Source organism: Scyliorhinus torazame, chromosome 13 (genome assembly GCF_047496885.1).
Source record: "Scyliorhinus torazame isolate Kashiwa2021f chromosome 13, sScyTor2.1, whole genome shotgun sequence".
NCBI classification, from domain to species: domain Eukaryota; kingdom Metazoa; phylum Chordata; class Chondrichthyes; order Carcharhiniformes; family Scyliorhinidae; genus Scyliorhinus; species Scyliorhinus torazame.
The window spans coordinates 206,104,601-206,128,779 of record NC_092719.1 but is presented as its reverse complement, the minus strand read 5'-3'; the positions used below and the strand labels follow the sequence as shown (position 1 = coordinate 206,128,779).

At 47.3% G+C, this 24,179-nt stretch overlaps 1 protein-coding gene and 1 pseudogene across 3 annotated transcripts in view; one reads left to right on the top strand and one right to left on the bottom strand.

Annotated features, from left to right (window-relative positions):
- fancd2 (FA complementation group D2) overlaps window positions 1–24,179 on the bottom strand; it is a 146,884-nt gene that overhangs the window by 98,599 nt on the left and 24,106 nt on the right. For all 3 annotated transcript variants that reach the window (XM_072472966.1, XM_072472965.1, XM_072472967.1), the window contains exons 11-15: window positions 22,384–22,484; window positions 20,939–21,047; window positions 8,333–8,368; window positions 6,295–6,441; window positions 4,602–4,736 (exon numbers count right to left, since the gene is read on the bottom strand). In XM_072472966.1, coding sequence (XP_072329067.1) covers window positions 4,602–4,736; window positions 6,295–6,441; window positions 8,333–8,368; window positions 20,939–21,047; window positions 22,384–22,484 — 528 coding nt within the window. The remainder of the gene's footprint in view (window positions 1–4,601; window positions 4,737–6,294; window positions 6,442–8,332; window positions 8,369–20,938; window positions 21,048–22,383; window positions 22,485–24,179) is intronic.
- On the top strand, window positions 7,689–8,148 carry LOC140387758 (10 kDa heat shock protein, mitochondrial pseudogene; annotated as a pseudogene).

Sequence of the window (24,179 nt, the reverse complement as noted above, 5' to 3'; positions counted from 1 at the left end):
GACGATGCCTTGGGCGCTGATCTCCTTGATCCTGAAGCGGGACAAGGATCCCCTACAATGTGGGTCATACAGGTGGATCTCACTTCTAAATGTAGATGCAAAGTTGTTGGCTAAGATTTTAGCCACGAGGATAGAGGACTGTGTGCCGCAGGTCATTCACGAGGATCAGACGGGGTTCGTGAAAGGGAGACAGCTGAATACGAATGTACGGAGGCTATTGAATGTTATAATGATCCCGGCGGTGAAAGGGGAGGCGGAGATAGTGACGGCGATGGATGTGGAGAAGGCCTTTGATAGGGTAGAGTGGGGGTACCTGTGGGAGGAGCTGAAAAGGTTTGGGTTTGGGGAGGCGTTTGTCAGGTGGGTTAAGTTGCTGTATGAGGCCCCGGTGGTGAGCGTGGCCACGAACAGAAGGTCGGAATATTTTCGATTACACCGGGGGACGAGGCACGGGTGTCCCCCGTCCCCCCTGCTCTTTGCGCTGGCGATTGAGCCTCTGGCCATGGCATTGAGGGAGTTGAGGAATTGGAGGGGGCTGGTGCGGTGTGGGGAGGAACATCGGGTGACGATTTGCTGTTATATGTGGCGGACCCAGTGGGGAGAATGCCGGAGGTGATGAGGATTCTCAGGGAGTTTGGGGATTTCTCCGGGTATAAGCTCAATATGGGGAAGAGCGAGTTGTTCGTTGTTCACCCAGGGGACCAGGCGAGGGGGATTTGTGAGATACCACTACAAAGGGCGGAGAGGAGTTTCAGGTGCCTGGGGGTCCAGGTGGCTAGGAGTTGGGGGGCCCTGCATAAGTTTAACTTAACGAGACGGGTGGAGCAAATGGAGGAGGAGTTTATGAGGTGTGACGTGCTGCCACTCTCCCTGGCGGGTAGGGTGCAGTCAGTTAAAATGACAGTGCTCCTGAGATTTTTGTTCCTGTTCCAGTGCCTCCCCATCCTGATCCCCAAGGCCTTCTTCAGGCGGCTTAATAGGAGCATTATGGGGTTTGTGTGGGCACAGAAGACCCTGAGGGTGTTCCTGGAGCGGTGCAGGGATGGGGGGGGGTTAGCGCTGCCCAACCTCTGTGGGTATTATTGGGCTGCCAACATGGCAATGGTGCATAAGTGGGTGATGGAGGGGGAGGGGGCGGCATGGAAGAGGCTGGAGATGGCATCCTGTGTGGGCACGAGCCTGGAGGCGCTGGTGACGGCGCCGCTGCCGCTTCCTCCAACGAGGTATACCACGAGCCCGGTGGTGGCGGCTACCCTCAACATTTGGGGGCAATGGAGACGTCACAGGGGGAGGTGGGGGCCTCGGTGCGGTCCCCGATACGGGGGAACCACCGGTTTGTCCCGGGGAGGATGGACAGAGGGTTCCTGAGCTGGCACAGGGCAGGTATTAGAAGGATGGGGGACCTGTTTGTGGACGGGACGTTCGCGAGCCTGGGTGAGCTGCAGGAGAAGTTTGGGCTCCCTCCGGGGAACACCTTCAGATATATACAGGTAAGGGCGTTTGTTCGGCGGCAGGTGGTGGAGTTCCCACTGTTGCCGCCACGCAGGGTCCAGGACAGGGTGCTGTCGGGGGGGTGGGTTGGAGAGGGGAGGATCTCGGCAACGTATCAGGTGATGCAGGAGGAGAAGGAGGCCTCGGTGGAGAAGCTAAAGGGTAAGTGGGAGGAGGAGTTGGGTGAGGAGATTGACGAGGGGACAGGGGCGGATGCCCTGGGGAGAGTGAACTCTTCCTCCTCTTGCGCGAGGCTCAGCCTCATACAATTTAAGGTGCTGCATAGGGCTCACATGACCGGGGCAAGGATAAGCCGGTTCTTTGGGTGCGAGGACAGGTGTGTTAGGTGCTCAGGGAGCCCAGCAAACCACACCCACATGTTCTGGGCGTGCCCACGCTGGAGGACTTTTGGAAGGGTGTAGCGAGGACAGTGTCGAGGGTGGCAGGTTCCAGGGTCAAGCCGGGCTGGGGGCTCACAATATTTGGGGTGGCAGAGGAGCCTGGAGTGCAGGAGGCGAAAGAGACCGGTATTCTGGCCTTTGCGTCCCTGGTAGCCCGGCGAAGGATTCTTCTTCAATGGAAGGATGTGAGGCCCCCAAGCGTGGAATCCTGGATCAACAATATGGCGGGGTTCATTAAATTGGAGAAGGTGAAATTTGCCTTATGGGGATCGGTGCAAGGGTTCTTCAGGCGGCGGTGGTGGGCGGGGGGGGGGGCTCGGTTTGTTTTTCTTGAGTGGGCGTGTATATTTGCCTTTGTGTTGATGATGGCTGTTAATTTATTACTTATGTATACGGGGGGGGGGGGGGGGGTTGTCCTTTTCTTTCTGTATTTCGTTGTTGATATTTTGTGAAAATTTGAATAATTTTTTAAAAAAAATTTTTTAAACTTTAGTTCTTTAAACTTTAAACTTAAGCTTTAGTTCTTCATCTCCAACTCTGTAATACTGTAGTATTATTCAGATACTCCTTGTTGTAGCTGACACTACCATAATCTGATCAAGGACACCAGTCATAGTCTAGCGACAACAGGAAGGGGAATGTGTCCAAGCACAATTTCAGAAGGATTCTATGCAAGAGTTCAGAGGTGTTATAACCTGCCCTGATCCTATTGGCTGGGGACAATTGGTTACCTCGTGTTCTTGGGTAACATGAGCTCCCCCAATTGAGGTGGGGGCAGCAGTGCAGCTGTATATTTAGAGCTGGCCAGTGTGAGGAACCAGTAGTGAACTACTAGCCCTGTGCACATATTGTTGTAAATAGTTACGTTCTGTTTGACTTTACAAACCCCATGCTGGATTCTTCATGGCCCTCACTAAAGGATGATAGCCATGATGTGGAGATGCTGGCATTGGACTGGGGTGGGCACAGTAAGAAGCTCTTACAACATCAGGTTAAAGTCCAACAGGTTTCTTTGGAATCACTAGCTTTCGGAGCATAGCTCCTTCATCTGATGAGTCCTGATGAAGGAGCTACTCACCTGATGAAGAAGCTACGCTCCGAAAGCTAGTGATTCCAAAGAAACCCGTTGGACTTTAACCTGGTGTTGTAAGACTTCTTTCTGTGCTCACTAAAAAGAGGCCAGTACTGCAGGAGATTAGCAAGAAGCAGACAGCAGAGTCCATGCTGCAATTGAACCATCCAAAATTATCTAGCTGGGATATAACGATTCGGGAAATTTAGCTGATACCTGCTCTACCAGATTGCCACAGATTACCTGGCAAAATACAATCTGGGCTGGGGCATTCCTGTATGCAGACAGTGCTTCATAATTATAATGATTTTTCATAATAATTAATTAAAATAATTATTTAATTTAAAGTGCCCAATTTCCCAATATTCCATCATGTATTTTAGGTTTATAAGATGATCAGGGGGATAGATAGAGTAGACAGTCAGAGACTTTTTCCCCGGGTAGAACAAACCATTACAAGGGGACATAGATTTCAGGTGAATGGTGGAAGATACAGGGGGGATGTCAGAGGTAGGTTCTTTATCCAGAGAGTAGTGGGGGCATGGAATGCACTGCCTGTGGAAGTAGTTGAGTCGGAAACATTAGGGACCTTCAAGCGTCTATTGGATAGGTACATGGTTTACAATAGAATGATGGGGTGTAGAATAATTTGTTCTTAATCTAGGACAAAAGTTTGGCACAACATCGTGGGCCGAAAGGGCTGTTCTGTGCTGTATTTTTCTATGTTCTATGTATTATGGTCAGAAATCATCATGTCTGTAAGTACTTAGCTATTAGGTGCTGTGTTACAGAGAAGTTAATTTAAGTGTCTTCAGAAGAGGATTCATTCTTTCAAGTTCATCCTATGGTTTTGGTCACTCCATTCAGCCACATTCCCTAATTGCACACATCCCTTAAGTGTCGCCGAACCACAATTCCCTGGTCCCAGCACCAGGCTGCTTCCTGTATTTACCCACATGTACACGGAGAATTTTGAATAATTTTACAACAGTGACCTTTGAAATATTGAGTGACAAGATTTGGTCCACTTCTTACTAATGCAGAACTGATTTACACCAGTAACACCAACATTTGACTCCCATGCCCTTAAGCACCGCCAGTACAAATGATCAGATAATAAATGCAACTAATCTACATAGTCCAGGATGGTTCCAGGTTCAATCAATAATTTGTTCGGAGTTAGCAGATACATAAAGGAGTGGGGTGACATCTAGTCTATCTCCCAAGGTTAGAGATGGGTAGAAAAAACAAATAGCTAGAAGTGCTCCTGTTTCTAATCACTACCCAATAAGTAGGACTTGCATTTTCTACCATCTTCCAGGAGCTCAGGACATACTAAAGCAAGCACTTCTGAAGTTTAGTCACCATTGTAATGTAGAAAACATGGCAGGCAATCTGCACACAGCAATCTCCCACAAACAACACTGCTTGAAAAATGAAGTCCCTGCATGTGACAACGGACAGATTTTGACTATGATGCTTCTTACAGTCAACTATAATCATTGTTTAGGTTCATACATAACAAATCGACTGCCGGAGTGAGAAATCCGAAGATGCCAATGAAACCATGCTCCAGAAAAAGTCAGCTGCTCACAAGCGGGGGGACAAACACACACACTCACAATCACTTCTCTTACCTGCTGACAGTAGGAGTCAAACGTCATAAAGGTATGTTTATACATCTGACTGCCAAATGACACCACACTCCCATCTGGGGATCTCAACAGGATCTGAGCCAAATAGAGCACAGAGGGAAAGTACTCACGGACAACCTGGAAATAAATCATGGGATATTTTAGCAAAGAATAGGTTAATTTCTGACAGTAGGGAATAGCTGCAGCAAAATAATAGTGTATACCACAATGTGCTAATAATCAAAGCTTTTAGTAAACTTATTGCCTCAGTCAGTGTGGGGCTGCAAAATAGATATTAGACTTCAGTTAGGAAGAATCACACTCTCACACTGATGTTTTTATTTTATTAGGTTATTCGAAGGATTGTTGGTTTTAGCTAATTTGCTACCAAGGTGATAAAATTACCAAACGCGGCAGCTTTAAATCATCCAGAGTTGTTAAGCGTTAATATTAAAGCATTGAATCAGAACGTTAAAACATAATGGTTACTAGGGCAGCACGGTGGCGCAGTGGTTAGCATTGCTGCCTCACGCAGAGGTCCCAGGTTACCTCCTGGTTCTGTCCGTGTGGAGTTTGCACATTCGGGGAGAATGTCTGCGTGGGTTTCGCCCCCACAACCCAAAGATGTGCAGGGTAGGTGGATTGGCCACACCAAAATGCCCTGAATTGTAAAAAATGAATTGGGTACTCTAAATTTATTTAATAAACATAACGGTTCAGTCAGCAGTTAGGAAGGCAAATGCAATGTTAGCATTCATGTCAAGGGCTAGAATACAAGACCAGGATGTACCTCTGAGGCTGTAAAAGGTGCTGATCAGACCCCATTTGGAGTATTGTGAGCAGTTTTGGCTGCTGTATCTAAGAAAGGATGTGCTGGTCCAGAGGAGGTTCACAAGCATATTCCTTGAAATGAAGATCTTGTCGTATGAGCAACGGTTGAGGACTCTGGGTCTGTACTCGGGGGGAGTTTAGAAAGATGAGGGGGGATCTTATTGGAACTTACAGGATACTGCGAGGCCTGGAAAGAGTGGACGTGGAGAGGATTTTCCAATTGTAGTAAAAACTCGAACAAGAGGACATAATCTCAGACTAAAGGGACGATCCTTCAAATCCGAGATGGGGAGGAATTTCTTCAGCAAGAGGGTAGTGAATCTGTGCAACTCTTTGACGCAGATGGCTGTGGAGGCCAAATCACTGAGTCTTTAAGACATTGATAGATAGGTTCTTGATTAACAAGGGGATCAATGGTTATGGGGAGAAGGCAGCAGAATGGGGATGAGCAAAATATCAGCTTTGATTGAATTGTGGAGCGGACTCGATGGGCCGAGTGGCCTAATTCTGCTCCTATGTCTTATGGTTTTATGGAATGCATTCCTGCTGATTATGCGTTACGTGATGTGCAGTTTGCGCAGGCTTCGGCAGTTCACCATCTTTGATTGTGTGAGCAACATCTCTTAATAAACCTCGCATTGTGTTTTACAAGGATCCAGAGTGTGGGCACCTCCATAAATTTCTTTGTTGCCGCAAAGAGAAAAGGTAAGAAGCTCATGCAGACATACAATAAAAAAATTGAACGCTGGGCCTGGCTTGAACATAACTTCTGCTGCTGGAACAGTGACCATCTCAGATTTCAGCAGGAGGTTTCTCACCCAAACAGCAGAGTACATAATGTCTACAGTGAACTGGTGGCACTGACCAGAGCATGACTCCTGAATGCAACCTGCAAAAGCTGATCCCCCACATGGCTGAGACGGATTTTGCTACGAAACAGTTTCTCCACTTGTTTTTTGCCGTTGCTTGTGCTGGTTGTGTGGAGGATCAGGAGAACCAACAGATCTATAACCTTCCAAAGGAAACAAAAACATTACAAAATGTCAGCAGCTCAATACCTTTAACGGCAAAAGAGTAGGAGATCTCTGCATCCCCTGGCTCGCCACAGAAAGAAGCATTTCACTGTACGATCATCTATTAAGTACAGAAACAATCACTTTGCATCCCAGGTTTCAAACTACAGCAAATCGTGCCAGAAAGGAAGCGGTAGGTGTCAAGCATTTGGCAAAAGAATTGGAGGCAAGCTGAGGTGAAGCTTTTATATACAGAAAATTATTGTGGAGTGGAATGTGAAGCAGATCAGATAATTTTCAAAATGGAATTGGATGACTATTGGGAGGGAACAAAATTGCAGAGTGATGGGGGAAAGTGTCAAGGAAATGGAACTAATTGGATACAAAAAAGAAAATGCTGGACAAAATCTTAGCTGGTCCAACAGCACCTGTGGAGAGAGAACGGAGCTAACGTTTCAAGTCCAGATGACTCTTTGTCAAATTAATTGGATAGCTCTGGCAAAGAAGCAGCACATGGAAAATGATCCAAACGGCTTCAACTGTGAGGAGTAGGTTTTTCATACTGGAATTTGAAAGACTGTGAGTGATAATGTGCCTGTGTTTGCTCTTTATAATCACCAACATTTTGCACTCACTTCAAACTCCTCAATCTATGATCAGGACACATACCTATCACTGATTAAGGGGAAAAAATGCATTCAGTAACATGGTCTTGCAATCATTTAGACAGTTACTGGGCACTTCCGGGCTGTATAATGCTATCAGCTGTGAAGCCACCATCCCTCCCAGAGTTGGAGATGGAATTGTATTAATATTCCCCCCTTCCATGGCCATGGTTGTGCACTGAATAAATGCGCCATGCTTTGTCAGAATTTTGTATTCCATTAATTTCCCATCACTTTCATAAAGAGCAAAGCCAATGAGCCCCCTTTCGTTTATAATCTTTTTTAACAGATGAAATAAGATCCCTATCGACTATACTTGGCAGGTTAACACAGCTTATTGAAAGTGCGCGCTGCGCTTGTGCAATAATTTTATATTTTGCATTCACTCCCAAAAATTGCATTTAAAAAGCCACGAGCCCCCCCGTGTCGCTAGATCGTAGACGAAGCTGACGACGGGCTGTGTTTTAGAGTTTGCAAAGTGCAGGCCTGAGCCTTTCCCCGAATGTAACATTCTCCTGACGTTCGAGGTCACGCCGCCGGGTTCGAAGGTATTTGCTCACGTGGAGGGGCCGCCGTCTGCCCGTCTCTCTCTCTGCTGCAGGAAGCTCGCCTCATTTCCAGCACTTTCTACAGGCGCTAGCAGGCATGGCAGGTCAGGCGTTCAAACGATTTCTACCCCTCTTCGATCGTGTTTTGGTGGAAAGGGTTGCAGCAGAAAAGGTAACAAAAGGCGGCATCACGCTTCCAGAAAAATCCCAGGGGTAAGTACTTCAAGCAACAGTTGTAGCAGTTGGGCCTGGCAGCCGAGTAAAGAATGGTGACGTCCACCCAGTTAATGTGCAAGTTGGTGAAACAGTTCTACTCTCAGAATATGGAGGGACTAAAGTTGTCTTGGAAGATAAGGATTACTACTTGTTTAGACATGGAGATATTCTTGGAAAATACACAGCATAAATTTTGAATGTTGCTCTCAGTTTTAAGAAACTGACGATTCCGTGAAGTACCTATTTGTTTCAGCCTGTAAATACCATTTTTTGAGCTTTGGTACAATAAATTCATTGTTAAACCCCAAAAAAAAACACAGCTTATTTGCCTCTAAGGAGGTGCTTGCTCTTTTAGTTCTTTACACCAACATACGACACAGTTAACCTACATGATTTATTTTTAAATGAGGCAATTTTGCAAAAATTACCAGAAACCGTAGACAGCAGTGGGAAATAGTTACCTTGTGCTCAGCAGCAGAATCTGCAATTTCAATAGCCTGCAAGAGAAAGCTATATCAGTTTTTATGTTTTCTTTCACATGGCTATCTTAGACACAAGCACTACTCCAGAGACGTGACCACAAAATCTTGGCTGACAGTCCAGTGCAAACTGACGGAAGGCTGCACTCTCTGCGAAGCTGTCTTTTGGGTGATGCATTTAACTGAGGCTCCACCTGCTCTTTCGAGTGGTCATAATAGATCCTATGGCAACATGCAAAGAAAAGCATGGGAGATCTCTCCGGTGTCCTGGCCAATATTTATCTTTGAAGCAACATCACTAAAAACACAGATTACCTGGTCATTGTCACATTGCTGTTTCTGGGAGCTTACTGTGCATAGATTCGCTGCCACGCTTCCGACATTATTGACCTAATTACACTTCAAATGTACTTTATTAGTTGGAATGTATTTGGGGACGTTCTGAGGTCTCAAAACCTGCAATGTTAATGCAAGTCTTAGAAGTGTTAGGTGATGGATTTTGGCAGAAGGGATAGGGCGAGGCAATACAGTCTCAGTGGCACAGTTTTAAAGAGTGTACAGGGACAGAAGGATCTGGGGGGGGGGGGGGGGGGGGGGGGTGCACGTGCCTAGGGATATATTGAAAGAGTGGTTGACAAAGTATACGCGATCTTGGGCTTCAAAAATGGAGGCATTGAGTACTAAAGCAGGGAAAAAAGTCTTCCTTATAAGTGGCTAGATTCTGTTTGCCTTTATAGGTGGTGCAATACTCAAACTATAAAGAACTGGCAAGTTTCACATTTAATCTAAGGACACCCAGAGTTATGCAAACCCAGCTGCAGCAGCGGGAAGGGCACTGATACAGGCCTCTTCACATTTGGCTTCTCAAAACATGGGTAAAATCAGTTATATCTCTGCTGCTGATCACACTCCACTCCGTCAAACTGGAAAAGCACTTGCAAGGGTGGCGACTGAGCTCAGCGGCAGTGTCTGTCTACGTTCCGTCCCATTTTTTAATATCCTGAGAACATTCAGGATTTAGGCTCGGGTGCAAAGAGCAGCCACTTGGCCAAGAAAGCAGGAAGGATGCTGACATCCTTACAATTGTGCCCCGGGAAGAGCCAATGGCCGCAATTCTCCGGCCATGGAGATTCCCTGTTCCCGCCAGGGGCGTACCCCCGCCTGCGGGTTTCTCGGTGGCGCCAGGTGTCTTTAATGGGAAAATTACACTGACAAGCAGCGGAACATTGAATCCCACCACCATTACACGGCTGGGGGACTGGAGAATCCAGCCCAGTTTATCTAGGAAGGCAGGAGCTAATTAGAAAAATTAAAATTGGGACTTCCGGTTGCGGCTATGCCTAGGGAGGTCGCACGTTCAGCAGCTCCCGCCGGGAACGGACTTTTGGGCTCTCTGGAGGGGCCCCAACGGCAATTGTTCGACGGCTTCCAGTGTGGCAAGGTGACAGCAAGGTCCCCCCGACATTATATGGATTGGACCAGGAGTGGAGCGGTGAAAAAAGTGATCTTGGAGCAGCGAAAAGTGAGAGGGAAAAAAAACAAGATGGCGGTGGGTGGAGACCAAGCAGCATGGGCGCAGTGGTCGCAGGAGCAGCAGGGGTTTCTTAAACGCTGCTTTGAGGAGCTGAAAACCGAAATGCTGGCGCCAATGAAGGCGGCGATCGAGAAGCTAGTGGAGACCCAGAAGGCCCAAGGGGCGGCGATCCGGGAGATGCGGCAAAAAGCCTCGGAGAACGAGGACGAGATCTTGGGCCTGGCGGTGAAGGTGGAGCCGCACGAGGCGCTGCACAAGAGGTGTGCGGAAAGATTTGAGGACCTGGAGAATAGGTCGAGGAGGAAGAATCTTCGTATTCTGGGTCTCCCTGAAGGAGTGGAGGGGCCCGATGCCGGGGCATATGTGAGCACGGTGCTCAATTCGCTGATGGGCGCGGGAGCCTTCCCAAGACCCCTGGAGCTAGATGGGGCTTACCGGATCCTAGCAAGGAGACCCAAGGCCAACGAGCCGCCAAGGGCTGTAGTGGTGAGGTTTCACCGCTTTATGGACAGAGAGTGTGTCCTGAGATGAGCCAAGAAAGAGCGGAGCAGCAGGTGGGAGAACACGGAGATCCGAATCTACCAGGACTGGAGTGCAGAGGTGGCTAAGAAGAGAGTTGGTTTCAATCGGGCTAAGGCGGTGCTCCATCGGAAGGGGGTGAAATTCGGTATGCTGCAGCCAGCGCGATTGTGGGTCACGTTCCAGGATCGGCACCACTATTTCAAAACGCCTGATGAGGCATGGAGCTTTATACGGACTGAAAAGTTGGTCTCAAATTGAGGGTTTGTTGTGGGGGGATGTTTACTGTGTATATGGTGTTTATCACGTTTCGGGAATGGGGGCGGGGGTGAGCAGCCCACCAATCCGGCTGATAACTTGGAAATGTGAGGGGCCTGTACGGGCCGGTCAAGAGAGCCCGGGTGTTTGCGCACTTAAAGGGACTGAAGGCAGACGTGGTTATGCTCCAGGAGACACATTTGAAGGTGGCAGATCAGGTTAGGCTGAGAAAGGGATGGGTAAGACAGGTATTCCATTCAGGGCTGGATGCGAAGAACAGAGGGGTTGCAATGCTGGTGGGGAAGCGGGTGTCGTTTGAGGCAATGAATATTGTATTGGATAATGGAGGTCGATATGTGATGTTGAGCGGTAGGTTGCAGGGGGTGTGGGTGGTACTGGTAAACATATATGCCCCGACCTGGGATGATGCCGGATTTATGAAACGCATGCTGGGTCGGATTCCAGTCCTGGAGGTGACCCAGCACTGGATCGCTCTAGGTCGAAGACGGGTAAGAGGCCAGCTGCGGCCAAGGTGCTTAGGGGGTTTATGGACCAGATGAGGAGAGTGGATCCATGGAGGTTTGTCAGGCCCCTGGCCAGGGAATTTTCATTCTTTTCCCACGTCCATAGGGCCTACTCCCGGATAGATTTTTAAATTTTGAGTAGGGCGCTAATCCCGAAAGTGGAGGGAACGGAGTATTCGGCCATAGCCATCTCAGACCACACCCCGCATTGGGTGGAGCTAGAGCTGGGGGAGGAGAGAGACCAACACCCGTTGTGGCGGTTGGATGTGGGACTGCTGGCAGACGAGGAAGTGTGTGGGAGGGTGCATCGAAAGGTGCCTGGAGGCCAATGACAACGGGGAGGTGCAGGTGGGGGTAGTCAGGGAAGAGTTAATCTCCATCAGGGCCCACAGGGAGAAGAGAGAGGGCAGGGAGAGGGGGAGGTTGGTGGGGGAGATCTTCAGGGTGGACAGGAGATATGCAGAGGCCCCCGAGGAGGGACTACTCAGGGAGCGGCGAAACCTCCAGACGGAGTTCGACCTGTTGACCACAGGGAAAGCAGAGGCACAGTGGAGGAAAGCGCAGGGGCCGACGTATGAGTATGGGGAGAAGGCGAGTCGGATGCTGGCACACCAGCTTCGTAAGAGGGAGGCAGCGAGGGAGATAGGTGGAGTTAAGGATAGCGGGGGGAATATGGTGCGGAGTGCGGTGAGAATAAACAAGGTATTTAGGGACTTCTATGGGGATCTGTACAGATCTGAGCCCCCAGTGGGGGAAGAGGGGATGCGACGATTTTTGGATCAGCTGAGGTTCCCGAAGGTGGAGGAGGAGGTGGCTGGTTTGGAGGCGCCAATTGGGCTGGAGGAGCTGGTTAAAGGATTGGGGAGCATGCAGGCGGGGTAGGCCCCGGGGCCAGATGGGTTCCCGGTCGAGTTTTACAGGAAATACGGGGACCTGCTAGGCCCGTTGCTAGTGAGGACTTTCAATAAGGCAAGGGAGGGGGGGAACTTGCCCCCCGACAATGTCCGGGGCGCTGATCTCTCTGATCCTGAAGCGGGACAAGGACCCACTGTAATGTGGGTCGTATAGACCGATCTCGCTCCTCAATGTAGATGTTAAGTTGCTGGCAAAAGTGCTGGCTACGAGAATTGAGGACTGTGTCCCGGGGGTGATTCATGAGGACCAGACGGGATTTGTAAAGGGCAGGTAGCTAAACACCAATGTGCGGAGGCTCCTCAATGTGATTACGATGCCCTTGGTGGAGGGAGAAGTGGAGGTAGTGGCAGCTATGGATGCGGAGAAGGCCTTTGACCGGGTGGAGTGGGAGTATCTTTGGGAAGTGCCGAGGAGGTTTGGGTTTGGGGAGGGGTTCATCAGCTGGGTCAGGTTGCTATATAGAGCCCCGGTGGCGAGTGTGGCTACGAATCAGCAGAGGTCGGAGTACTTTCGGCTGTACCGAGGGACGAGGCAGTGGAGCCCCCTGTTCTCCTTGTTGTTTGCATTAGCAATTGAGCCTCTGGCCATGGCACTAAGGGAGTCCAAGAAATGGAGGGGACTGGTCCAAGGGGGAGAGGAACATCGGGTGTCGCTGTATGCGGACGACCTGTTGCTGTATGTGGCATATCCAGTGGAGGGGATGGCAGAGGTCATGCGGATCCTAAGGGAGTTTGGGGACTTCTCGGGGTATAAGCTCAATGTAGGGAAAAGTAAGCTCTTTGTGGTGCATCCAGGGGACCAGGGAAAGGGGATAGATGACCTACCGTTGAAGAGGGCGGAAAGGAGCTTTCGGTACTTAGGGATCCAGGTGGCTGGGAGTTGGGGGGCCCTGCACAAGCTCAATTTGACGCGGTTGGTGGAGCAGATGGAGGAGGATTTCAAAAGTTGGGATGTGCTGCCACTCTCGCTAGCGGGCAGGGTGCAGTCGGTTAAAATGATGGTCCTCCCGAGGTTTTTCTTTGTGTTCCAGTGCCTTCCCATTATGAGTCCCAAGGCCTTTTTCAAAAGGGTAGGTAGGAGCATCATGGGTTTCGTGTGGGCAAATAAGACCCGGAGGGTGAAGAGGGTGTTTCTGGAGCGTAGTAGGGACAGGGGAGGGCTGGCTCTGCCGAATTTGTGCGGCTATTATTGGGCTGTCAATGTGGCGATGATCCATAAGTGGGTAATGGAGGGAGAAAGGGCGGCGTGGAAGAGGTTGGAGATGGCGTCCTGTGTGGGCACGAGCCTGAGGGCACTGGCGACGGCACCGCTGCCGCTCTCGCCGACAAGGTACACCACGAGTCCGGTGGTGGCGGCGACGTTGAAGATCTGGGGGCAGTGGAGACGACACAGGGGCGAGATGGCAGCCTCGGTTTGGTCCCCGATTCTGGAGAACCATCGGTTCGTTCCGGGAAGGATGGATGGGGGGTTTTGCAGCTGGCATCGGGCAGGGATTAGAAGAATGGGGGACCTGTTTATAGATGGGACGTTTGCGAGCCTAGGGGCGCTGGAGAAGTTTGGGTTACCCCCGGGGACTGCTTTCAGGTATATGCAAGTGAGGGCGTTTGTGAGGCGGCAGGTGAGGGAATTCCCGCTGCTCCCGGCACAGGGACTCAGGATAGGGTGATTTCGGGTGTACGGGTTGGAGAAGGCAGGGTTTCGGCGATCTACCAGGAGCTGAAAGAAGAGGAGGCCTCGGTAGAGGAGTTAAAGGGCAAGTGGGAGGAGGAGCTTGGGGAGGAGATAGATGAGGGTCTGTGGGATGATGCCCTGAGTAGAGTTAACTCTTCTTCCTCTTGCGCCAGGCTCAGCCTAATACAATTCAAGGTTACTCACAGAGCGCATATGACAGGGGCAAGGTTGAGTAGGTTCTTTGGGGTGGAGGACAGATGTGGGAGGTGCTCGGGAAGCCCAGCGAATCACGTCCACATGTCTGGTCATGCCCGGCACTGGATGGGTTTTGGAGGGGTTTCGCGAGGACTATGTCCAAGGTGGTGAAAGTCCAGGTCAAGCCGAGTTGGGGGTTGGCACTATTTGGGGTAATGGATGAGCCGGGAGTGCAGGAGGCGAAAGAGGCCGGTATCCTGGCCTTTGCGTCCCTGGTAGCCCGACGGAGGATCTTGCTATTATGGAAGGTCGCGAAGCCCCCCAGTGTGGAAGCCTGGATAAATGACATGGCAGGGATCATTAAGCTGGAGAGGATAAAGTTTGCCTTACGAGGGTCTGTGCAGGGGTTCTTCAGGCGGTGGCAACCGTTCCTGGACTATCTCGCGGAGCGTTAGGAGGAGGTCAGCAGCAGCAGCAACCCAAGGGTGGGGGGGTGGGGGGGGGGGGGGTCTCTTTCGGGGGGGGGAATTCGGGTGGGTGGGGGTGGCTTCCCTATGGGTACCTTTGAATGTCACATGGGGGGGTTACTGTATATGGGGGAAACCCAATGTATAAGTTTTGTATAATTTTTGACTGTTGTGTTTGTGTTTCTTTCTTTTTGTTATGGGGGTGGGGTTTGTTAAAAATTTTGTTGGAAAATTTGAATAAACATATTTTTAAAAAAAAGAAAAATTAAAATTGAAAAAAAAAAGAATAATCCCCATTTCTACTTTTTAAATTATCTTTTTTCTAGAACTCTCTAATGCTGCACGTTATGCTATGAGGGATGTATTACTATCAACAATTCTACCACTGAGAAATATCTGACAGACACCGGGTCTGGCAAGATGCTGCAGAGATGCATGTAATTATTAAATTGTGAATCTTACTTTACTTTGGACTTAAGATGCCTTTCCAAAAAGAAAACCATACTTGCAAGCTTTTTATTTGGCATCTATTATTTTGTAGGTAAATGTTTCCTTGTACATTGATCCAGCTATAAAAACAGCTGACCGTACAATTTCCGAGTTCTAGATAAATGTTATTACTTCCTTTCTGCAGACGTTATGGAGTCAGGTAGTTTGCGGCGGAAAGAAAAGCCGGGTTCTTGTTGGAGAGCCTGGAGAGTTGAGGGTTAACAGTCAAACCTCTAATGGAGCGACAGACTTTCCAAGATAAACAGGATGGCTTGTTTCTACTTTTACAATTTATAGATTATGTATGAAAAATATTACATGTGAAATAAGTGACAGTAATGATGTCAGCCATGAGTGATTAGGATGCAACTTTAGTGGTTATGATAATAAATGTAGGTCGGATGATCCATTGACTGCAGCATGTGAAGGTAATAGTTAATGATGCTTATTTTTCTAAAGAGTTTGAAGAAATAGCTTTGGTGTAAACTACCACAACTGTTTACATAAATAGACTGTCTTCAAAAGATTTGGAGACAAACACATGATGATGTCCTATGTGTGACATGTATCTTTGATGTAGGGATTATGTGATCTATAAAGGAGAATGCTTTTCATTGTGCTTCAGAGAGCTTGAAAGGTACAGAAATCAAAAAGCTGCTCTATCATTATACAGTTTGGTCAATTATTGTGCTGCATTTTGACAAAGCCCATTTCCTTTGTGCCACTGTCAAATGTCACATGCTTACTTGAAGTGTGTTGCTGTGAACCAGAGAGGTAGGGAGGCTGATTGCTAACCATGGTCACAGCTGCCAATATTGGTCTGATTCCACAATAATAGCTAGGAGCTAAATTAAAAAGCAGAACCAAAAAGGTAATAATCTCTGGATTACTACCTGAGCCACAAGCTAATTGACACAGGGTCAATAAGATTAGGGAGGTAAATACGTGGCTTAAAGATTGTTGTGGGAGAAATAGGTTTGAACTCATGGGAAATTGGCACCAGTGCTGGGGAAGGAGAGACCTGCTCCAATGGGACGATCAGCATCTGAATCATGCTGGGACCAGTGTCCTGGCAAATCGCATAACTATAGCTGTAGATAGGGCTTTAAACTGAATACGGGGAGCGGGGGGTTCAGTTGCAGGGAAAATTAGGAAACGAAAGGAGGTAGGAGTGCAGGTTAGTGATGTGGCGGATGGTTACCAGAAAATAAAGGTGAGGGCCAGAATGGGTGAATGTCTTTTTGCAACAAGGAATTAGAAAAGAATGATGAAATTTGACAATTGAATAAATTTAAAACCTTTGTATCTAAATGTATAAAGCATTCGGAACAAAATTAATGAGCTAAAGTGCAAATAAAGACAAAAGGACATGGTTTGGTGGTGATTACTGAGACATGATTACAAGGAGACCAGATCTGGGAACTGAACGTCCAAGGGTACTCAGTATTTTGGGATGATAGACTTAAAGGAAAAGGAGGAGGTGTAGCTTTGCTGGTGATGAAAGGGATAAACAACATAAAAAAGGGTTACTGAAAAAATAATAAAAAGAGCTAAGATAAATCACAAAAGAAAAGTAGCGCAAGGTATCAAAAAGGATAGCAAAAGCTTCTAAAAGTGTATAAAAGAGAAGAGTCTCCAAGTGATCATTAGAACCTTGGAAGATTAAACTGGAGAGTTAATAGTGGGGAACATAGAAATAGAGGGTATGCTTAATCAATATTTTGCCTCAGTTTTCATGGTGGAGGACACTAGTACCATCCCTACAGGAATGGGTTATTCAGAGGTAACAGAAAGGGTGGAACTTAGAACAATCAGCATCAATAGGGAAACAGCACTCAACAAACTACTGGGATTGAAGGGAGACAAGGTTCCAGGGCCGACATCCTAGGCTATTAAAGGAAGTGCCAACTGGTTGTAATATTCCCAAATTCCCTGGACACGGGAAAGGTTCCAGTGGATTGGAAAAATGCTAATGTAACACCCTTATTCAAAAAGATAGGAGGGGTGCACGGTGGCGCAATGGTCAACATTGCTGCATCGTGGTGCTGAGGACCTGGGTTCGATCCCAGCCGCAGGTTACCGTTCGTGTGGAGTTTGTACATTCTCCCAGTGTCTGCGTGGTTCTCACCCCCACAACAAAAGATGTGCAGGGTGGGTGGATTGGCCACGCTAAATTGCCCCTTAATTGGAAATTTGTTTTTAAAAATTAAAAGGGAGGGAGGCACAGTGTAGGAAATTACAGGCCAGATGGTTCAACATAGATCATAGAATTTATAGTGCAGAAGAAGGCCATTCGGCCCATCAAGTCTGCACTGGCCCTTGAAAAGAGCACCCTACCTAAGCCCACACCTCCACGCTATCCCCCTAACCCCACCTAACCTTTTTTGGACACCAAGGGCAATTTACCATGGCCAATCCACCTAACCTTCACATCTTTGGACTGTGGGAGGAAACCGGAGCATCCGGAGGAAACCCACGCAGGGAGAAAGTGTAAACTCCGCAGACAGTGACCCAAGCCGGGAATCAAACCTAGGACCGTGGAGCTGTGAAGCAACTGTGCTACCGTGCCCCCCCCCGCCCCCCCCCCACTATGTTTTTAGGAAATTGTTAGAATCTATTATTAAGGAAGTAAAATCAGGACATGTGGAAAGTCACAACGCAACCCATCACAGTCAGCCAGGTTTGATGGAGGGTAAATCATCTTTGACCAATGTTATGTGAGTGTCCCTTCAAGAAATGTTTTTGTCTTATCACATGGCTTCAGTGATTTCAACGTGTGGTTGGATCTGGGCTGTGGGAGTTGGTTTTACTTTCACTTTGGTTTGGGGCTGGTTTGTGGCTCTGAGGTTTTGCTTTCATTTTCACATTTGGCTGCTGTCCTCAGACAGAGAAGTGTCTTGGCCTGTCTCTCTATCTTCAGTTTAAAAGCTGTTTCCAGACTACTGGATACTTAAAAGAAATAACTGTTTTCTAGAAGGAATTCAAATCTGCTGTTCTGGAAAGGAAACAAGTGGGTGCCTGGAACTCGCTGCTAGAGGAGGTGGTGGAAGCAGGGACGAGTGACATTTAAGGGGCATCTTGACAAATACATGAATAGGATGGGAATAGAGAGATACGGACCCAGGAAGTGTAGAAGATTGTAGTTTAGTCGGGCAGCATGGTCGGCACGGGCTTGGAGGGCCGAAGGGCCTGTTCCTGAGCAGTACTGTTCTTTGTTCTTAAGAGTAATGTGTGCTGGGCCACACCTTTGAAAAGGGGTTTCTGGTTTATGGGATCTTGTTATTAAATTGGAACAGTTAGGGGGAATTCATTAAGGGTTATACATAGATTACTGTAGCTGTGTTGGTTATTAATGTTTGTAGTTGATAAAAATGTTTACTGTGTGTATTAATAAAAATGTTAACTAAATTCGTAGAATAAAGCTTGTTTTTTGATTAAAAGTGCGTACGAGCTCTGTTGAATAACACCTGAAAGGCAAGCTCTTGTGCTCATCGTAACGAAAATCAATAAACAGTTGTAGGTCAGGTTAACTCCATGATATACTTTGGAGTTTTCTAAACCCTGGCCCATAACACCAATTTGTTAACAGTTCTTTGAAGATGTAACAAGCCAAGTGGATAATGGGGACCCTGTAGATTTAGTATATCTGGACTTTTGGAAGATATTTAATAAGTTGCCGCACAGAAGGTTAATACATAAGGTTAGATCACATGAGGTTAAGGGAATTTATTAGCTTGGATAGAAGACTGGCTGATGGACAGAACCAGAGAGTCGGGATAAATGGGTCTTTTTCTGGAATGGCAAGATGTAACTAATGGGGTGCCACAGGATGCGGTCCTTGGGTTTCAACTATTTACAATCTATATTAACGACTTGCATACAGGATAAAAAGGTTCTATAGCTATATTTGCAGATGACACTAAAATAGATGGGGCAGTAAGTTGCAATGAAGAAATACAGCACGGTAGCATAGTGGTTAGCGCAATTGCTTCACAGCTCCAGGGTCCCAGGTTCGATTCCCGGCTGGGTCACTGTCTGTGCGGAGTCTGCACGTTCTCCCCGTGTGCGTGGGTTTCCTCTGGGGGCTCCGGTTTACTCCCACAGTCCAAAGATGTGTCGGTTAGGTGGATTGGCCATGCTAAATTGCTCTTAGTGTCCAAAAATTGCCCTTAGTGTTGGGTGACTGGGGTTACTGGGTTATGGGGATAGGGTGGTGTGGGCTTGGGTAGGGTGCTCTTTCCAAGAGCCAGTGCAGACTCGATGGGCCGAATGGTCTCCTTCTGCACTGTAAATTCTATAAGAACCTTAGAAATGGATATAGATAGGCTAAGTGAGTGGCCCAAAATGTGGCAGATGGAGTTTAACTTGGATAAGTATGAGGTCATCCATTTTGGTCGGAAAAATGGAACGGAAAATTATCTAAATGGGGAGAGACTTTGGGGTGCTCCGGTCGGTGCAGAGGGATCTGGGTATCCTCGTGCATGAGTCACAGAAAACTAGCATGCAGGTACAGCAGATTAAGCAAATAGAATGTTGGCATTTATAGCTAAAGGAATAGAGTATAAAGGTAAGGAAGTGTTGCAGGAGTAGGCAATTTAGCCTCTCCAGGCCTGCTCCACGTTTCAATACAAACATTGGCTGATCTCATTATGGCCTCATCTCCACCATTCCTGCCATTTCTCCGTAACCCTTCAACCCATTAGTAAGTGTTGTTGCAACTGTACAAGGCATTGGTGAGACTGTACCTAGAGTATTGTGCACAGTTTTGGTCCCCTTATTTGAGGAAAGATGTAGTTACATTGGAGGCAGTTCAGAGGAGGTTCACTAGATTAATTCCAGAGATGAGGGCTTTGTCTTATGAAGAGAGATTGAGCAGTTTGGGCCTCTGCTCTCTAGAGTTTAGAAGAATGAGGGGAGATCGAATTAAGTTATATAAGACGATAAAAGGTATGGATAAAGTAGACGTGGAGTGGATACTCCCTCCTATGGGACATCCTAGAATGAGAGGTCACAGCCTCAGGATAAGGGGTAGCAAACTTAAAACAGATGAGGAGAAACTACTTTTCCCGAAGGGTCATGGATCTGTGGAATTCTCTACCCCAGAGTGCGGTGGATACTGGGACAGTGAGTAAATTTGAGGAGTTAAGACAGATTTTTAATTGCTAATGGGTTGAAGGGTTACGGAGAAATGGCAGGATGGTGGAGATGAGGCCATAATGAGATCAGCCATGATCATATAGAAACGTGGAGCAGGCCTTGAGAGGCTAAACTGCCTACTCCTGCTCCCAGTTCTTATGTTTTAAGAAATAACTATTCTGTATAATTCCACCTTCCAGCTCTTGGTCTATAGCCCTGTAAGTAACAGCATCCCAAGCACAAATCTGGTGTTCTTGATTGATGAGGATTTATTGATTAATAAGGGGAGAAAGCAGGAGAATGGGGATGAGGAACATATCAGCCTGATCGAATGGTGGAGCAGACTCGATGGCCCATTGGCCTAATTCTGCTCCTTTATCTTATGGTCTTATAACAGGCCTGTGCAGGACAAGAAATGTCCATGAGGGCGGCACAGTAGCACAGTGGTTGGCACAGTTGCTTCACAGCTCCAGGGTCCCAGGTTCGATTCCCACCTTGGGTCACTGTCTGTGTGGAGTCTGCACATTCTCCCCATGTCTTCGTGGCTTTTCTTCGGGTGCTCTGGTTTCCTCCCACAGTCCAAAGATGTGCAGGTTAGGTGGATTGGTGATGATAAATTGCCCTTAGTGTCCAAACAGTTTAGGTGGGGTTACTGGGTTACAGGGATAGGGTGGGGGTGTGGGCTTAGGTAGGGTGTTCTTTCCAATGGCTGGTGCACTCGAGGGGTCGAGAGGCCTCCTTCTGCACTGTACATTCTATGATTCTATGTGCTTTGCAGGTGTCCACAAAACTAAAATGTTTGCAATTCACTCCCCTAACCCATTACAATTTTTGACCTTGAAGACTTCTGCAACATGATGCAACAACACTGAGGAACCACCTTAATCCAGGCTTCAGCTGTTGCTTTCTGAAATCGTACAGCAGCTTTGATAACATTGAACATAATCGCAACGCAGTCATGACCACTGTTCACCTGATTCACTGAAGCCCTAAAATCAAAAACAGAACATTGATCAGCATCTGTTATCATCAAAAAAAACTTAGTCTGCTGAGTGAGCATTGCAATGTATCAAACAAACTCCTGATGTAGACTGGTTGTAGCGGCCAGTGACCACATTTTCTCTTATGCTTCGTGGGTTTCAACAAAATAGAACAATACAACCTTAATAGTAGAGCAATACCAAGGTTCTGGATCATCAATCCGTTAAACAATTTTGGAAACTGGGAATTGGCAGGTTACAAGTGAGAAAGAAAGACTTGCATTTGTATAACACTTTTCACAACCAGTTGATATCTTAAAATACTTTATAGCCAATGAGGTGATTGTGAAGCATAGCCACTGTTGTGATGTAGGAAACTGAGCAACCATTTTGTGCACAGCAAGCTCCCACAAACAACAATATGGTAATGACCAGATAACCCTTTTTTTCTGTGATGAAGGATAAATATTTGGCAGGACACGAGGAATAATTCCTCCACTTCTTCAAAAGAGAGCGGGATGGGTTTTTTAACGTCCACCCGAGAGGGCCAACAGGGCCTCATCTGAAAGGTAGCACCCCCAACACTGCTGCACCACTGCTCGTCAGTAGTACATAGGAGTGCCTCAATCTTAGCGTCCAGGTCCCGAGTTGGACTTGAACTCACAGCCTTATGACTCAGACGAAAATGCTACGAACTGAGCTTCAGTTGACATAGAATCCCGACAGTGCAGAAGGAGGCCATTCGGCCCATCAAGCCTGCACCGGGCCTTCTGAAAGAGCACCCTCCCTCGGTGCATAACCCCACCCAACCTTTGGACACTAAGGGGCAATTCAGCATGGCCAATCCACCTAACCTGCACATCTTTGGACTGTGGGAGGAAACTGGAGCTCCTGGAGGAAACCCACGCAGAGACAAGGAGAATGTGCAGACTCTGCACAGTCACCCTAGGCCGGAATTGAACCAGGGCCCCGGGCTGTGTGAGGCAGCAGTGCTAACTACTGTGCCACCATGCCTCCCAACATGGCTTCAAGGGGTTTGTATCTCCACAAGGTTTCCATGCAGTTGATTGTGAACTGTCCCAGTAGTTTTTGCAGACAGGGTTTAAAAAAATTTTTTTTTAAAGTTTCTTCTTTAGAGAGAAAAAGATTTTGATGTTTCTATTCTAGAGAAAGGGCCTATGTTAATATGGCTTCCCCCCCCCCCCCCCCCCCCCCCCCCCCGATCCCACCATTTGAATGTTATCTTCTGCTCAACAAAACGAGGGAATTCCATACAACATTGCAGGAGGAACTGAAAGTTACAGCTGGACCATTTATGCTCAACGTTACGGTTTTGGCATTGTACCCCATCACACTCTTCTGCTTCCGCTTGTCCTGGCTAGCCTGCATTTGCGAAGGAAGCACACATGACTCCAATTCGAGATTCTTGCGCAGTTCTGTAATCACCTAGAATGAAAAACAGCAGTTTGTATCGAACAAAATTCAAATGAAGGCTCCTTCACAACGGCCCTTGCCGCGTTGATGAAAGCGACATTAAAATTCAAAACTGACAGAGCGAAATGGCATACTTCTCTTACACAACTTTGTGTTACATCTCCAACTGTGAAATCCAGTTATGCAACAAAATGCAACATAGCCAGGCTGAGACACAAATAAAAACTTAGCAGCTGAAGGTGATTTTATATTACAAGAGTACAGCTGACAGTAACTGGAACATAATCGATAATTTCAAACAAACTTGCATTGGCTCCTATATTTTTGAGTCATTGCTAGGTTCAGCAATTTACTTCTGACCCACTAAACACATGGAATGGGGCTTAAAGCACCTGACAGCATGACATCAACTGCATCAAAGCTGGCAAGGAAAATTCTCAGATTGAAATGGGGATACGATACTTGGCATTGTACAAAAACCTGTAATGCATTAAAACGTCTGGGACGCTTCACATGAGCATTATAAAACAAAATATGACATTGGTTACATATTGGGGCAAGAGACCAAAAGCTCGTCAATGATGTAGGTTTTAAGGAACATTTTAAAAGAGAGTCGGAGAGAGATTTGGGGGGGGGGTTTAAAAGAGAGTCGGAGAGAGATTTTGGTGGGGGGGGGGGGGGGTCGGACTCCAGAGCCTAGAGCTCAGGCAAGCTGAAGGCACAGCTCAGCAACTAAATTCAGGAATGTTCAAGACGACCAGAATTAGAGAAGCTCAGACATCTCAAGAGGTTTTGGGGGGGATTAGAAATGGGGAGGGACGTGACCATGGAGGGGTTTGTAAACAAGGATAAGAATTTTAAAATTGAGGCTTTGTTCAACCAGGAACCAATGTAGATCGGCGAGAATAAGGATAATGGGTGATGGGACTCAATGCGAATTAAGACATGAGCAAAGATTTGGACGATGCCAAGTTTCACGAAGGGTACAAAGTGAGAGGCCAACGAGGATTGCACTGGAAATGTCAAATCTGGAGGCAACAAATACAGGAAGAGGGTTTCAGCAACAGAGGTGGAGTCGGGTGACATTAGAGCGGGAAGTATGCAATCTGAGTGATGGTGCAGATATGTGGTCAGGTCACCTTGGGACCAAACAGTTAAGGCCAAACGAGGATGTCACGGCTGCGCACATTTAAAAATAAACAACATGTTTCTGTATTCCTCTTATTTGGCCCCTATGAATCGATACCAAGTAACCCCAGGTACTATGGGGTATCGAGTTCAAATCAAATACATCTTGCAAAATAACCACAAAAGTGGATAGGCTCATTAAACTCAACAGATTCACAAGTCCTTCAGGGAAGGAAGCTTGCGCTTCTACCCAGATTAAATGTAATCCCAGTTGGAGACAACAAAATTAATTCTGAATGCCTTTTGTAACGAATTGGCTTCATAGCAAGCCATTCAATTGGTAAAAATCACTAAAGATCAAAATAAAAATTGGTCCGATCCATAAGCCACGAGGCAGTCAATCGTATAAAGTCACTCACTAACATTGGGGACTGGTGCACATGCTGGGGCAATTATCCCACAGCCTTAAATTGTTATACTCACAACATATCGCTCAGCCATCTTCCCAGCTTTCTAAATCACTATTGCTAGCTATGTCTTGTCTCACTGGCACAGTGGTATATAATTGAGTAGGATCGG